This window comes from Cololabis saira, chromosome 6, assembly GCF_033807715.1.
Source record: "Cololabis saira isolate AMF1-May2022 chromosome 6, fColSai1.1, whole genome shotgun sequence".
Taxonomy (NCBI): Eukaryota; Metazoa; Chordata; class Actinopteri; order Beloniformes; family Belonidae; genus Cololabis; species Cololabis saira.
The window spans coordinates 15,071,621-15,088,175 of record NC_084592.1 but is presented as its reverse complement, the minus strand read 5'-3'; the positions used below and the strand labels follow the sequence as shown (position 1 = coordinate 15,088,175).

General features: G+C 43.6%; 1 protein-coding gene across 1 annotated transcript in view; it reads left to right on the top strand.

Moving 5' to 3' along the window:
* myo16 (myosin XVI) overlaps positions 1-16,555 on the top strand; it is a 148,174-nt gene that overhangs the window by 80,260 nt on the left and 51,359 nt on the right. Inside the window, exons 18-24 of the mRNA XM_061723355.1 lie at positions 132-249; positions 2,583-2,654; positions 2,922-3,063; positions 6,027-6,099; positions 12,304-12,456; positions 13,686-13,886; positions 16,293-16,368. Of these exons, the coding sequence (XP_061579339.1) occupies positions 132-249; positions 2,583-2,654; positions 2,922-3,063; positions 6,027-6,099; positions 12,304-12,456; positions 13,686-13,886; positions 16,293-16,368 (835 nt within the window). The remainder of the gene's footprint in view (positions 1-131; positions 250-2,582; positions 2,655-2,921; positions 3,064-6,026; positions 6,100-12,303; positions 12,457-13,685; positions 13,887-16,292; positions 16,369-16,555) is intronic.

Sequence of the window (16,555 nt, the reverse complement as noted above, 5' to 3'; positions counted from 1 at the left end):
GGCACTAGTGGAAAAGTGCCATTAGAGTCACATGATCCAGTGAGAAGTAGCAGAACTGGCTCACATGACCCCGTTGGCGCTCCGCCCTGTTCCTCGTCTGTCCGCCAACATTTCTTCTTCTTCTCCTCCAGGAGGTGGACTCGGTGTTCGAGCTGCTGGCGGCCGTTCTCCACATCGGGGACCTGCGCTTCACCGTGGTGACGGAGGCCAACGCCGCGCTGCCGTCGGACCTGCAGCTGCTGGACAGAGGTCAGAGGTCACACTCACCACCCCCTCCTAACATCTGGAGCCACACCTGCACCTCTGTAGATCCGGTAGTGAGGAGTAGAACCAGAGACGTTCAATAAACGAGACAGCCCACTACGGTTGGGTTTCCTGTATCTGTGTCACGTGGGTTTCCCCACTGCCCCGCCTCTTTAGGAGACTAACAGCAGGTCCTGAGTCTATTGAGTCCTATGGGAAAAGTGAACGTGAGCACAGATTATTACCAATTCCTTCGCCCCATAGTAACCTAAGTAAATATGGGACCCATTTTTCAAAAGCCACAAACCTTCTGAACATTCTGACACCAAAATGGAAATTTTCAGACCGACAGATTAGGAGAAAATGAACTTTGTTTGAGACCTGTCTCTGTCTGAGCAACACACTCTCGTGAGATTTGGCTCTCATAGCTAATAATATAATATAATATAATAATAATACATAGCTCTGCTCAGAGTCGTCGGTCACTGCAGAACTGCCAAAGTCGTTTTCCCATCGGATAAAATTAAGTTTAAAACTAAAATAAAACTTGCTTCTTTGCTTAATAATACTGTTATTATTGAAGTCTTTTTGGAAGGGAAAAAAGAATATTAGACTGATCCGATGATCTTGTACTGGGTTGATATCAGATAAAGCAGAGCAGATAGAAGGGGGCAGATAAAAAAAAAAAACGAGCGGCAAAATCAGGCGCAAATATTAAAGTTGTACTGTATCAGAGACGTTCAATAAATAAATGTAGAGTATCTTTGACTGTATCTAGTGGTGTATGTTCCAAAACGATGTGGGGAGAGGGGCGGCCACGCCCACTTAGGAGACAGGAAGTGTTCCATTTCATACCATTGGCAGTAACGGTAATGCGCTATCTTCTGTATAGAGTATCTTTGGCAGCACCTCCTAACCCCCCCCCCCTTACCTGTTTGGTAAGCAGTGTTTCCTGCCAGAGCGTAACCATGGCGACCAGAGAGAGACTGTTTTTAGGGGGTGCTGAGTGTTTTTCCCCCTCTCATTGCACACACACGCCACACGTGCTCCCCTGACCCCCCCCCCCCCCCCTCCGCCAGAGAGACGGTAAACAAGTGACATCAGCACTCCGAACGGGAAGCGGCGAGCCGTTGTCACGGAGACGCGGTGTCAGGGCTGGTGATGTCAGCGCGGGGTTTCTGGGCCGCCGTCACCTCCTCGCTCGGTTGTTTGCTGCTTGTTTATGAAGATGACTAAGCGCTCGCAGCTCGTCGTCTCGTCAGCGTGATGTCATCGTCAGAGCAGCGCCAGGCTGGCCGCACGCCAACGTGATGTCATCAGCACGCCAGCGTGATGTCATCAGCACGCCAGCGTGATGTCATCAGCACCGCCGCCGCCATCCTCAGCTTAATAACAGTTTAACAACAGTTTAATAACAATCCTCCTTTACTGATGTTTAAATCATGTCATGTAAAGTACTGTCTCTCTCTCTCTCTCCCTCCCTCTGTATCTCCATTCATCTCTCCCTCTCTCTTTTTCCATCAATCTCTCCCTCTCTCTCTCCCTCTCTCTCCCTCTTTCTCCCTCTCTCTCTCCCTCTCTCTCCCTTTTTCTCCCTCTCTCCCTCTTTCTCCATCTCTCTCCCTCTCTCTCCCTCTCTCTCTCTCTATCTCCCACCGTCTCTCTCTATCTCCCTCTCTCTCCCTCTTTCTTCCTCTTTCTCCCTCTCTCTCCCTCTTTCTCCCTCTCTCTCAATTTTTCAATTCAATTCTAATTGGCTTTATTGGCATGAATGATAGTAATCATTGTTGCCGAAAGCTACATATACATACAATAAATCACGACACAATCAACACACAAAACACCAATACAATTACAACAAATACCCAACACCAAATACCTAACACCTGCATACAATATATATATATATATATATATATATATATATATATATATATATATATATATACATACACACACACACACACACATATATATATATATATATATATATATATATATATATATATATATATATATATATATATATATATATATATATATACATATACATACACATATATACAGAACTATTTTACATTAATAGGCAGGGAGACTAAGGATAAGGAGACTGTGTCTGGTTGTGTTTCTCTCCATCTATGACATGCGCTGATGTATTTAGCGACTTCTAAAGAACTTTCCTTTTTTTCTCCAATTAAATGTTGGATTTTGTCCTGATCTGGAAGGGAATCAAAATCCTGGACTTGTTTAATTTTAGGAAAGAACTTAGATCTAATGTCTTTGTAATGTTCACACTCTAACTAACTAACTCCCTCTCTCCCCCCTCTCCCCCCCTGTAGTTGCTGGACTGCTGCAGGTGACCTCCGGTGACCTCAGCGCGGCTCTCACCTCCGAAGTTCAGCACATTAAAGGTACCGACTCACCAAAACACGCTTGACAATCCCAGAATATGTTCACGAGAGTGTTTGGCATTTCCCAAAATACCTGAGTAGATGGAGGAGTCTCGGTGGGGGGGTCATCCATCTCCGTGATGCCCCCCCCAGGACGGAGCTGGAAATAACCGCTAACGAGCGCCGAGGACTGGTTCTGTCAGCTCTGATGGATTTGTTGGTTTGTTTGTGTCTGTTTGTGTATTTGGACGACCCTCGACCTCATCGCCCCCCCCCCGTCTGTTTCAGGTAATCTGATTACCCGGCGTCTCCCGGCGGAGGCGTCGGAGCAGCACCGGGACCAGCTCGCCAAGGCCGTGTACGGACGCCTGTTCAGCCACCTGGTCAACGCCGTCAACCACTTCCTGCAGGGACAAGATGACAGCGTTGGGTATAGCTGTGTGTGTGTGTGTGTGTGTGTGTGTGTGTGTGTGTGTGTGTGTGTGTGTGTGTGTGTGTGTGTGTGTGTGTGTGTGTGTGTGTGTGTGTGTGTGTGTGTGTGTGTGTGTGTGTGTGTGTGTGTGTGTGTGTGTGTGTGTGTGTGCGTGTGTGTGTGTTAGAGATGCACCGATCGGTAGGAATGGACGATATTTTACCGTTCACGATAAACCGTCAAAAAAATTCCCCACAGTAAGAATTTGTCATCTCGAGGTAAAAACGATAAATTCTCCTTGATGACGTTTTTGTGTAAAGTCGGATTTCTGGTTCTGTGTTAAATCGACGCACAACGTACGTGAAGGAAGGAAGGAAGGAAGGAAGGAAGGAAGGAAGGAAGGAAGGAAGGAAGGAAGGAAGGAAGGAAGGAAGGAAGGAAGGAAGGAAGGAAGGAAGGAAGGAAGGAAGGAAGGAAGGAAGGAAGGAAGGAAGGAAGGAAGGAAGGAAGGAAGGAAGGAAGGAAGGAAGGAAGGAAGGAAGGAAGGAAGGAAGGAAGGAAGGAAGGAAGGAAGGAGCCTGAAAGAAAGAAATTAGCCTGAAAGAAGGAAAGAAAGAAATAAATGAGCCTGAAAGAAAGAAAGAAATGAGCCTGAAAGAAAGAAAGAAAGAAAGAAAGAAAGAAAGAAAGAAAGAAAGAAAGAAAGAAAGAAAGAAAGAAAGAAAGAAAGAAAGAAAGAAAGAAAGAAAGAAAGAAAGAAAGAAAGAAAGAAAGAAAGAAAGAAAGAAAGAAAGAAAGAAAGATAAATTCCCGTTGTTGTTTTTGTGTAACAAACATGGCGGATCTGAGAGCAAGATAGATTTATAGTTAAAAAGATGGAGTTGAATTGGTATTTTTTTTTTATTGTCATTTTTATCGTTATCGGGATAAATGCCAGAAATTATCGTGATACATTCTTTAGTCCATACCGCCCATCTCTAAAGATCGGTATCGGCTGATAATGCCCCTATCGGTTTTGATCGTTTTTCTCAAAATAATAGTTCAAAGCAGGTTGATCCGGTGATCAAGCATCAACACTGAAAATGGCGTCGCCGGTATGGGAGTTTTACAATGTCCGAAAAGGACCACAAATTTGCAGTTTGCAAAGAGTGTGCAAAGGAAATGGCCCGAGGATGAATGTTATAAAAGAATTTCAACACAATGAAGCTGATAAGACATTTGAACGTTTCTCACACGAAGGAGTATATTGAGTTTTCAAAGCTGGCTGCTGCTAAGGCAGAAAAGGAGCGTGCAGCAATGCCGCTAAATCACCTGTAACAGAGACCTATAAACGACAGCAGCAACAGCAAGAAAAATAAAGAACTACATCACAAGGTTATGAATTCATACTGTAAGCCTTAATCATCAGCTGCTTTCTGTTTTAGAAGACACGGGGTTTAGCCGTGTCGTTAGCTGCTTGGATCCACGGTACGCGCTGCCGTGTCGTAATTATTTCACTGATGAATGTCCGAGTGTCCGAATTATACCAAACTATATACAGTCACATCCAACCCTAACGCAGTCGTGTCAGTCGGCTTCATGAGTGACATTTGGAGTTCTAGTGTGAAGAGTTTTGCTTCACTCACAAGAGTTTCCTCACACGCGGCGGATACTATCGCTAAAGCTTTCACAAAGCTTAATAATTCATAATTAATTTTTAATTTTAAGATTTAATTCCTTTTTCCACAAGAAAACTAAAGTTTATAGTTTACAACTTGTATACTCTAAGAGAGTGAAATGTCTGCTGTTGTCTGTGTTGGTGCACATGTTGTGTTGTCACACATTTATTACCGCAAGAAAGCTGAAGCTAGTAAACTACACTTACTCTTTGTAAGTGAGTCCAAGTCGTCTCTAAGAGTCTCTAGAGGGTGAAATATCGCCTCAGCCTGCAATAAAACAATTCATGATACTTTTTCTCATGTTCTAATTTTTATACCTACTAATATGATGTCAGTGTTGTGTACATGAGACAACAATATTGACGAATTTATGGATTTCACGCTGTGATCGGCAAATACAGCTTTTAGTGATCGGCTCTCAAAATCCTGATCGGTGCATCTCTAATGTGTGTGTGCGCATGTGTGTGTGCACGTGTGTGTGTGTGTGTGTGTGTGTGTGTGTGTGTGTGTGTGTGCGTGTGCGTGTGCGTGTGCGTGTGCGTGTGCGTGTGCGTGTGCGTGTGCGTGTGCGTGTGCGTGTGCGTGTGTGTGTGTGTGTGTGTGTTTCATGTTTAATTGAGCCAGGAATGTTTTAACCGGTGGATCACGGGAAAAATCCCATGCTGCTGATATCTGTTATTTCAAACGCCACCACTGAATTACATCCGACAGCACACACAAAGGAGTCCCTCTCTCTCTCTCTTCACCTCCCTCTCTCTCTCTCTCTCGCTCCGTCGGGTCCCGTGGAGTCGAGCGCCGATGCTGTAACACGACTCAAAGCTCGGAGCGCCGAGGTTTCTAATAGTTTACATAGCACCGCGTGCAGGTTTAAGCACGTACGCCGACATGTGAATTACGAGCAGGGGGGGGGGGGTTTGTAGGGCGCCCTGTAGGTTCACCGCGCACACACACACACACACACACACACACACACACACACACACACACACACACACACACGTTTCCAGGTGGAGGTTGAGGGATTCCTGGCGTTGTTTACGTCGCCTAGTCTTATCGTCTTCTTCCAGATAAGTTGCGCTGCGTTCTGGTATGTGTTTGTTTGAGGTTGTTTATACACCGACCACAGAATGAAATAACTCTGTCGTGCACACGCTTGTGACACACCCATTTCAGAGGTTATTGTGCACGCTCCCACACACACACAGACACACACACACATGGGGAAAGGCCTGATAGCTGCAGCCAAGTTCTCACACTCATACTTGAAAGTGAAAATGTCTGTGTGGTAAATAAATGTCTCTGTGTGTGTGTTTATTGTTCCAGTGATCCCGCCATGGAAATCGGGATCTTGGACGTCTTCGGCTTTGAAGCGTTTCAGAGGAACGGATTTGAGCAGGTTGGACTTGAGTTTTTCAACTCCAGATTTAAGTCTAGAAACAAAAGAAGCGAGAAAAAAAAGCACTGGTATTGTTTTTCCATAAACGGACCCCCCCCCCACCCCATTCCACCCATCCTGAGCTTCAGAAACCTCCTCACATAAAACGCGCTGTTATAGTTTCAAACAAATCCCAATGAAATAGTTGAAATATTTGCAGCTCTTATCTGTTTGAGGCCAGAGATGTTGGTAACTGCGAGGAATGAGCTGAGGTCTGCGGCTGACTGTGGCGTGACTTTCAGATGTCCTCAGATGAACTGATGGCTGACACAATGAAGATTTGTTTGCTTCTTGAAGCTATTCTGAGTGTGTGTGTGTGTGCGCGCGCTTGTTTTTGTTACCTCATTAGGACCCTTTAATAATTTTCCGTGTTGAGGACCGGCGGTCCTTTGTGGGGACCGGTGGTCCTTTCCAAGGGCCGAAGTTATTTCAGGGCTCTTGTTGGGATTTAGAGCTCCTTGCTGCTTTTAGAAGGTTGTTTTGCTTTGATTATTGGCCCGGCGGTACCACCGGGCTGCAACAGCGAAATGCATTAACCAAGCATAAAAACACAACGTCTCTGAGAGAACCAAAACCAAAACCACAGAAGAAGAAAAGACATTAAAATGCAGCAATAAAACAGACCACCTCTGACTCAAAACTCACATCAGTAAAAAATGTTTTTTTGATCTCTTGGTTTAGTTTTCTTAGATGATTTTTCCTGCAGTCAAGTGGGACCAGAACCGTTTGCTCTCTTGCACAAACACACAACCACAACTCCCCATTCTCCTCGCTGTTTCCGTCACTTCAATATTTTTGTAATTATGTATATTGCAGCGTCGAGCGCACAGCAGGCACAGCCCGATGCAGCTGCCCTGATCTGGGCTGTAAATCTGCCAGCATGCTGTCATCAAACGCACACTTTTGATAGTCTCATCTCCTGAAAAAACCATCAGGGATCAGGCAGAGGAGCGTATTTGTGTGTGTGCGTGTGTGTGTGTGGTGCTTATTCCTGCTATTCAAAGCTTACACTTCCTCCCTGTGGAGTTACTGGTTCCTGCCAGCTTTTATTAAGGCCAGTGTGTGTTTGTCTTTGCTTTTGGGAGCGTGTGTGACTTTGGCGTTGGTGTCTGTGTGGCACTAATCTCGGTGGCTTTACTCACTTGGACGTCCTCTAATCCAAGTGGAAGTGCAGGGTTGAATAACCTTTTCCTCTTCAGGTCACGCAAAGTGCCACAGAAGACGAGGAGGATGACACAACTGTCCTCTCCACCCGCAACATCACAAACACACACAAAACACATCACCGAGAAACGACAGCCGGCGCGTTTCAGACAAACAACCGCGGCGGTCTCTCCACGCAGATATTTTGATTCAATAACAAGCAAGTTCTGACATGTTTGTATAGCCGTGCACATAGACAGAAACGCGCGTGGAGCGTGCGTGACGCGACCGGGGTCATTAGAGCTTGTTAATTAGAACTATGTTTGTCAGGTTGTGTTGTACCTGCTCAGCATTTTGCTAATGAGCTAACTCAATCAACCACCTGCTGGGACCGAGCTTTTTAATGGACGACGCGAGCTGGGTGATTTAAAAAAAAACAAACAAAAAAAAAAGCAGAAAGGGAAATATGAGAGAAAAGCACAACAGCCAGAACTGGGAAACGTCACGCCGACTGTAGAGCAGCGTTTCTTTCAAGGTCGGATGCAAAAAGGTGGATTATTGTGGCGCCATTGAGACAAAACATCCTCAAGAAGGGACAAAAAAGTATTTATCTGTCTCTCAAATTCACTCATTAATGACTACAAATGATCATTTAAACCGAATCCCGAAGGCTCATGGTGGTTTTTTTTTCTTTTCTTTTTCCTGATTTGCTTCTGTGTGAGTTCTGAGTCACAGAGAGGGTAAAATACGTTACGTGCTGCTTTTATTCCTCATCATTCTAGTGGCTGAGTTAAGGCAGCGGCTAGCTGCTGTCTGTGATGCAGCTGCTCCGGCTGTTGGGTGAAGGTGCAGATGTAAATATGGGTGCCGATTGGACCTAAGGTACATGTCTTGTTGGACGTTACACTACTCTTTACTGCTACTGGTAATCTTGGTCGTTCCTGGCGTCATTTCCCTCTGTGTCCCTGTAACTCTGAACACTTTGATGCCCACAACAGTATGATGATTCTATATTTACATTAAAACATTCTTGTTCATACTGCATTAATATATGCTCATTTTAAACTTTCAAATAAGTCAAATTTACCAAAACTGTATTTATTAAACAGTTACTAAGCAGTGAGTGGCATAAACATAAAAAGTGTCATTTCAAAACAGAAGCACGTTGCATCTCTCTGACTCCCCGTCTGAAGAACATCTGCTAAGAACATGTTCTGGTCCTGGTTTTACCTGGTTTTACCAGGATGACGTGGTTTTACCAGGTTTTACCAGGTTTTACCTGGTTTTACCTGGTTTTACCAGGATGACGTGGTTTTACCAGGTTTTACCAGGTTTTACCAGGTTTTACCTGGTTTTACCTGGTTTTACCAGGATGAGCTGCTCTGAGCAGGAGGAGCCTTTACAGCAGCTTTATATTAAGACTAATTGTAGGTGTAGGGACTGCAATGTTTCATCCTCTCCTCCTTTAATTTGCATCACTTTCACTTACTTTTAAAAATATGACGTCATATAGTCTTGTTTGACTTTGTTTCGATGATAGTGATAGATTTCATGTGGCCACATTTAAGCAACACTAGGTGACATTTCTCAGTTCTGGAAGAGAAAGGCCTGATTTATGGTTCCGCGTTAAATCGACGCAGAACCTACGCCGTACCCTACGCGGCGACGCGCACTTACGCCGTAGGCCATGCGTTGGTGTAACGCGGAACCATAAATCAGCCTAAAGGCTCGGCTGCGCGTGTCGCACTGAACGGCTCCCCGCTCTCCGGAGAGCCGTGCGCGTCGTGCGAGGAGAAAACATCCCCTCCCGTCTTTACTGAACCAGTTAGCTTTGAAAAGAGTCCGTTGCGCGTAGCAACAGCGCAGATGAGCTCACGGCGCAAACAGGCCGAGTTTGGGAAAGTTAAGTTAAAGTTAAAGCGGGGTGGAAGTGTGCGGCGGTCCCCGACGGCAGCGCCGACACCTGCAGCTGGTCGGGGGCCAAGTCAGTCACAGCATGTGACTGACATGTGTGACAGGGTGCGCTTGTTTTATGTCTCAGAGAAGGAGAGACGAGACGAGAGAGTGAGAAAAGCCTGTAATTTAAAGCCCGCGGCTAAAAGCATATGTATATTCGAATATTCACGATAGAGTCATTTTGTACATCGCACAGAGTAGAAGCCGAGATACATCGTCTATACTCGATATATCGCCCAGCCCTAACTCCAAGGATAATGAATTTCTGGTCTTGAACTGATGCAGACAGGCGAGTGTGTGATATCTTCCGAAAAACGTACTTTGTTTAATTTTAAGGCGGCATGTCGCATCGCTTCCCCTAAACTGTCACGTAGAGGCATTTAGGTCAAAGTTTTCAGCTTTATCACGGTTTATCAGGGTTATCGGATGAAGTGGATCAATAAAAACATAATAATTCAACCAAATAGCCGCAAGTTTGGCCATTCGCACTAGAAAACATTAACAATTAAGAGTTTAAAAGCAGAATAAAAAATCAGAGCGAGACACGTTTAGAAAAAAATAATAATAAGAGATGAAATGCTAGAAATAAGTGCATTGTGGGAAATTACTGAAATGCAGCAGTAAATAAAAAGGTTTTTAAAGCAGCTGAGAGTTTCAGCAGCCCTGATGCATTCTGGGAGTTCGTTCCACAGGTGAAGAGCTTCTTACTCTGGGTACAGAAAGTGGACGTGGTCTGACGACCTGAGGGTTCTGGTTGGTCCATGATGGAGGCCCGGGTCCACAACGACCACCGCCAGTGCTGCGAACCTGCGGAAATTGGGTTAATGTGGGAGACCAGGTAGAAAGGCCGGCAGCGGAAGAGGGGAAGAGGAACGGACCAGGAGTTATCCTGAAAGAGGAGTTTGTTCGGATTGTTCTGGAGGTGAAAGGCGTGTCCGAGTGATGAGCCTAGAGCTGGAAACTGATGGTGTGTTGTTCCATGTTGTCAGTGGTTCTGTCCCACAGGGAGGATGTGAGTTGGAAGAGAAGGAGAAGTTCTGGTGTGAGTGAGATGAAGTGATGCAGAGCATCCCCAGAGGTGAGAGAGCGGTGATTAGAGCAGACACGAGGAGGGGCGGGGAGTTGATTGGGGAGAAAGGATGCTGAGGTGGGAACTGCCAGACAGGAGGTCTAAAGGAAGACCAAAGAGGGGATTTATGGGTGCAGTGAACATGAGGTTGGGTGGTGTGAGAGGAAAAGATGGTCGGGGATAGATGGAGACAGATGACTGGCGGTGGCGACCCCTGAAGGGAGCAGCCAAAGGGAAAAGAGGACGATGATGTGGTTGCAGTAGCATGACAGTGTTGTAGGACGGCAGGCACCACTCAGGGGAAACACCAATGTTAAATAAGATGTACAAAGAACCCCTGCGTGTAGCTGGCGTTGCGTTAGTTTTTATAACTAAGTGGTCATCGTAAGTACAACTTATTTCAATTAGTTTTCCATCAGTTTCATGATTACAGTTGGAGCACAAAAATAAATTAAAAGTAAATACAGGATGCATCCTCATCCCCATAATTGGCTCCAGACTGTGAAACTCTGTGTCTTGCATTCGATTCAGGCCTGCACTAAACTGGTCGGCATGGCAACGGTTTCCTTCCAAAATCACACAGAGCAGCTCTTATCAGTAGAGCAGCTCCAGCCAGGTTCTCCATCGCCAGAGTGCGTCCACGGAAGTGATTCTGGCATCGGGTGGCCAGCTGGAAAGGCGTACAGTTCAAGAGCTGCATTTTTCTAGAAAGAAGCATCGTAAATAATTAAATGGGAACATAAATGCTCCTTATTTCCTTTTCCCTGAATATATGACCACTGGCGTTGTTGCAGAAGAAGCCAGGAGGGTCATTTGGTAAAAGATTGCTTTTAGTGAATGTGTAAGAAAATATACTCGTCAGTATTTCACTCATTATGAAACAAGTATATTTCATTCTAATTACAGTTGTATATTTCGTCAAATGAATGTGTTGATTATGCCGAGTCTTATTCTTTCGACTGCAGCTCCTGGTGGTCATAACAGTTTCTGTATAAAGCAAAACCAACAATGAGGAAACATTATTTTCAACCAGTGATATGTGCCAACAGGAGGAGAGCTTTACTTTACTCTAGGGGTGGGCAAAAATATCGATATGGCAATATATCGCGATACTTTGCTGGCCGATTTGATATTGATATTCAAAATTTGAATATTGTTTTTTGAAAAAAAAAACAAAAAAACTTTTAAATAAGTCATGTCATAATGTCATGATGGGTTGTATATCCAGTACGACTTATTGTATACATGGGTTTAAATAATATAGTTAATGTTAATTTCATATTATGTAAATAATATGAAAAACATGAAATTATTTTGTAACTTGTAACTAAGCTTGTGTAGTTACAATAAAATGGCATGGATAATTGGAATTACATTGTTTTGACTCAGATTCTCCCATGAATTATCAGTATGATCTGACGAACTTGGATTTTCATAATGCCTTTTACAGTTTTCAGTGAACTATGTATAACATCGAAGTATATTTCGCAAACTTTGGATATCGCAATATTGTATTGTGACTCAAGTATCGTGATGTGTATCATATCGTGAGATCCTTGGCAACACCCACCCCTACTGTACACGCCTGCCTGTCTCCACTCCTAATAACGGCAATTTTCTCCTAATAATAATGTTTGCGGCATATAAGTTAACATGAATTTAGTTAAACGAGGCAGTGAAACTCTAAACCATGTGCCTTTATAAGGTCATATTTGAGCCTCCCTCATTAGAGGAAAAGTTTTCATGTCACACATTGTAGTTAATATACTGGAAAAAGCTGCGTGCGCTCCACCCACGAGGTGGCCGAGCTAACGCCTGGCGCAGCACGTGAGCAGTAATTGCGTTATGGCCCATTGACTCTGCTATTGATGGCACAGCAGGTTATGTTTGAGATAGTATTCGTGCCTTTGTTTGCTTTCAAACCTTCAGCAGCGTGTCTCTGGGGGACTCTACCATGTGTGCTGAAGTGTGTTTACCGTGCGCCGTGTGCATTCCAGCTGTGCGTGAACATGACCAATGAGCGGCTGCGGCAGTACGTCTCCGAGGTGCTGTTCCAGCAGGAGCAGCAGGAGTGTCTACACGAGGGCATTTCCATGGAGATCCCCCGTTCCCACGGCAACCACCCTGCCGTCCTGGACTTCTTTCTGCAGGTAGTGTACGACGTTTGGTTTCGTTCGGTCCGGTTTGGTTCGATAATAGCACGTGATGTCAGGTCAAGTTAAGTTACAGATTGTTTTTTTTCTGGCTGTAATTTCATTAATTAACTTAAGAGAATTGTTCTGACTACATGTTCATGGTTTAATTGTGTCATTGGATGCCAGGCCCTCCACACATTTGTTTTTTATTTTAACATCGACCCAAAATATGCTGAAACTACGGAAAAGTATGAGGGCCAGGCAGGAGAAAAATAAAAATAATATTTCAGAGGAGGAAGTTTTTTTTTCATTATGCACTTCGAGAAAAAAGTCGAAAGGTCAAGATTAATGTTGAAGTACAATTTCGAGAAAAAAGTTGAAATGTCGAGAATAATGTTGAAATACAATTTCGAGAAAAAAGTACAAATGTTGAGATAAAGTAAAAAAATTTGTGAATAAAGCTGAAATGTTGAGAAAAAAGGCAAAATGTATTCTTGAAATTGTATTTCAACATTAATCTCGACATTTCGACTTTTTTCTCGACATTTCGACTTTTTTCTCGAAGTGCATAATGAAAAAAAATCATCCCCTCTCAATTTTTTTTCTCCTGCATGGCCCTAATACTCTTCCGTACAAAGGAAACGTTAGTGAAATTGAATATATCTGTCTAGGTCAACCTTTGGATATTTGTGACACTTAAAAGGGTTTGTCACACACTTGTTACTTTTCTACGATCAAAAGTGATGATTTGAGCACCGGTGGGGAGCAGAATAACTGAACGCTGCCTCACCTTGCTTGGTTCTGGTTCTGGAACCACAACAAACCAGATCCAGATGAACCTCAGGGGTCTGGGAGCTTCATAGGGAACTAACAGATCAAGCATGTGTTTTGGTCCAAGACCATTCAGTGCTTTGTAGACCAGCAGTAAGACTTTAAACTCTATACTTAAAGGTTAAAGTTTTTTTCTGGCTGAACTTTCATTAATTAACTTAAAAGAATCTTTCTGAGTACACGTTCATGGTTTAATTGTGCCAGTGGATCCCAGGCCCTCCACACATTTGTTTTTTATTTTAACATCGACCCAAAATATGCCGAAACAAAGGAAACTCATGTCTAGACTGGAGAGCTCTACCTGTCGGGGGTCGATAGGAGTGTCAGAAGCAGTAATGCATCACTGGGATCTCATGTGCTCTGTAAATATGACGGACATAAATAACGTGCACGTCGGCCTGCTCCCTCCGCAGAAGCCTCAGGGACTGCTGTGCGTGTTGGACGAGGAGAGCCAGAGCTCGCGGCCTGCAGAGCAGATGCTGTTCAAGAGGCTGTCCACCCAGCTGGACGCCAGCCCCGTGCGGGGGCTCGCTCTCACCACCAAGGACGGCAACGGCAACCCCCCCCCCAAAGACCAGGGCCCGGCCTTCACCGTCAGCCACTACGCAGGACAGGTCCGTCCGTCCGTCCGTCTTCGGGGGGGGATACTGCAGAAGGGTGGGACGGAAAGATCAGGGGCCAGATTCACCAATATGTTCTTAAGAACGATCCTAAGAAATGTCTTTTCTTAAAATTTTCTTAAAAACTGTAATTTCTTACGAATTTCTTATTTTTCCTACTTAAGAACTTGTTAAAATATGTCATTGCATTGCACGCGCCAACAAACAACATTTATACAGGTAGTTTGGTCTTAACCGTCAGTCACTCACTAAACATGGAGAAGGAGAAAAAGAAATGCAGGAACTTTTCAAGGTTATGGTGGATGAGATTAATGTGCGAAAAAAATTACTATTGGGGAAAATTAGTAATAATTAGCTACCACGCTAACTAACATGCTAACAAACAGTTAACAGGCTCTTTGTCTCAAACTATGACCTACTAGTCTAAACTTGTCTAAAATGTGTTGAAAAATGTGATATTTGAGGCTTACCTTTTCACAGAAGAAATTTTAAGACAGGCCAAGGTTTTCTTAAATTTAAGAAAAAAGTCAAGACCAAATTTGAGAACTTTTATTTCAAGAATACCATTTTTTCTTAAGTTTTTTCTTAAGAAGAAACTTAAGAAGAAAGTTGAGAAAATACTTAGAACTTTTTTGGAGAATATGACTTCTTCTCTTTTTCTTCTTAAGCCTGAAACTTAAGAAAGAAATTACTCTTAAGAAGATTTTTTTTCTTAAGAATGTTTTGTGAATCTGGCCCCAGATCCATGACATCAGCAGAGTTCAAGTCTGCAAATCACATCTGTTTTCACGTGTTTTTTTCAGGGGAAAATCAGCGGTTCTGATAAAAATAGACCAAATAAAGCGTGTAGCGATGCTTTATTGATTTTCATTTTACACCCATACATCATCTGTTTCTGCTAATGCGGCGTATTCTGAAACATCGACAAGCTGCAGCTCTGCGTGGCGTTCAGCTCTCGCAGGGTTCAAGCGCTCACACCCACGGAGAGACCACTCCGCTCCCGCTATAAATGCAACAACAAACATCGCTTTAGCAATTAACTCCTGCCAGACGATGACTGAAGCTGGAAGTCGTCCTCCACATCTTCTTTTTACAGATGGAACACTTTTAGCGGCGCGCTTTTTATCACTGCATCGCACAGCGCCGGGACCATTTCCTCCTGGTATTTCAGCACCATTAGCTTGTTCCTGAACATGACGCACGCACAACACGCGCCAAGGGCATGTGGGAACACGCATCTGGGCTGAAATTGGTATTGAGCTTCCATCAAGCCTGCGCGTCATGCCAAATGACGATGGCATACTGCATGAATTTTGAATAATAGTCGAAGGACTCGCCTCCGATTTTTACGAGTCTGAATGAAGTTAATGCAGAATTCTGAGCTCGAGTCCAAACTATGTCGCAAGTTGTTGGAATCGTGGGTCGAGTCAGACTCTGGTCTGAGTACTGGACCCTGTAAGACTGGTTTAGACCTGTTTCACCGAACTCTTAGGAACTGGTGGTGAACCAGTACCAGGTGGAAACGCGCATGGAGACAAATCCATTTTACAGATTTCTTTCTATCTTTCTATTTTTTATCATCCACTCTCTTCCAGCCTTTCTGATTTTATGATTATATCAGCATTAGTGAATATTTGTGACACTTATAAGGTTTTGTCACACACTTGTTACTTTTTTTAGATCAAAAGTGATGATTCGAGCATCGGTCACATGACCTGTTAGCCAAGGCTGGGTTAGTAAAAGTGTTGATGGCTAACCATTGGCCCCACCGACTGTCAATCAAAAGGCTACGCCTCCTTATAAATACATTTATTGCTTCATATATAAATTCACGTGATGCGGTTAAGAAAAAAAATCATGGAAGTGAAATCAAACAAGGCAAACCAAAACGTTTTTTTCAACCCGGCTGTAAATATGTTTATTAAAAGCTTCACTGAATCTTATTCTGTGATAGAAATACTCAGATCGCCATCAGTTGTTGTTGGTTGGCCTAAAGTTTGTCTGTTTAGACTTTCAGGACATGTTTTTTTAATAATACTACATTTAATAATACAGCGAGGATAATGATCTGCTCCTGCATCTTTACAATTTGATCTTTTTGAGATAAACAGATCATTCAATTGTGATTAATCACCGGTTAACTATGAAAATCTAAATCGCAGTTAAATAATTTAATCACATATAAACACATATAGTGTTCAGGTCAATTAAGTTCATGGTTCTCAGTGATAGTTCAAGGTTGTTATTCTTTTATGTTGTTTGTGACAGAAACAGAGTAAAAGTGAACGAACTGGGTCAATTTGTGGTGCGATAACTGGTTTACGTAGCGTGCACGTTGGTTTTGAACGTACTCACAGAGTGTAACAGCGAATGCCTTTTTATGGTTTGTTTTTCCACCAGATTTCGTATGACCTCATCGGCTCTGTGACTAAAAACAAGGACTCCCTTCCTCAGAATCTCCTGCTAACAATGAAGTGTAAGTGCCCAATGAAAAACAGACATATTAACACATTGTGGCGTCAGAGCGCACTCCAACACAAAGATGCACTCATGTTTAAAAAAGCAGCGCACAAAAGCGCTCCTTGTCTCGGTGTGCTTGTGTTTGCATGTGTGTGTTGCGTCCCATATGCAGCAGCCACCGTCTGTGTGAGTGTGTGTCCGAG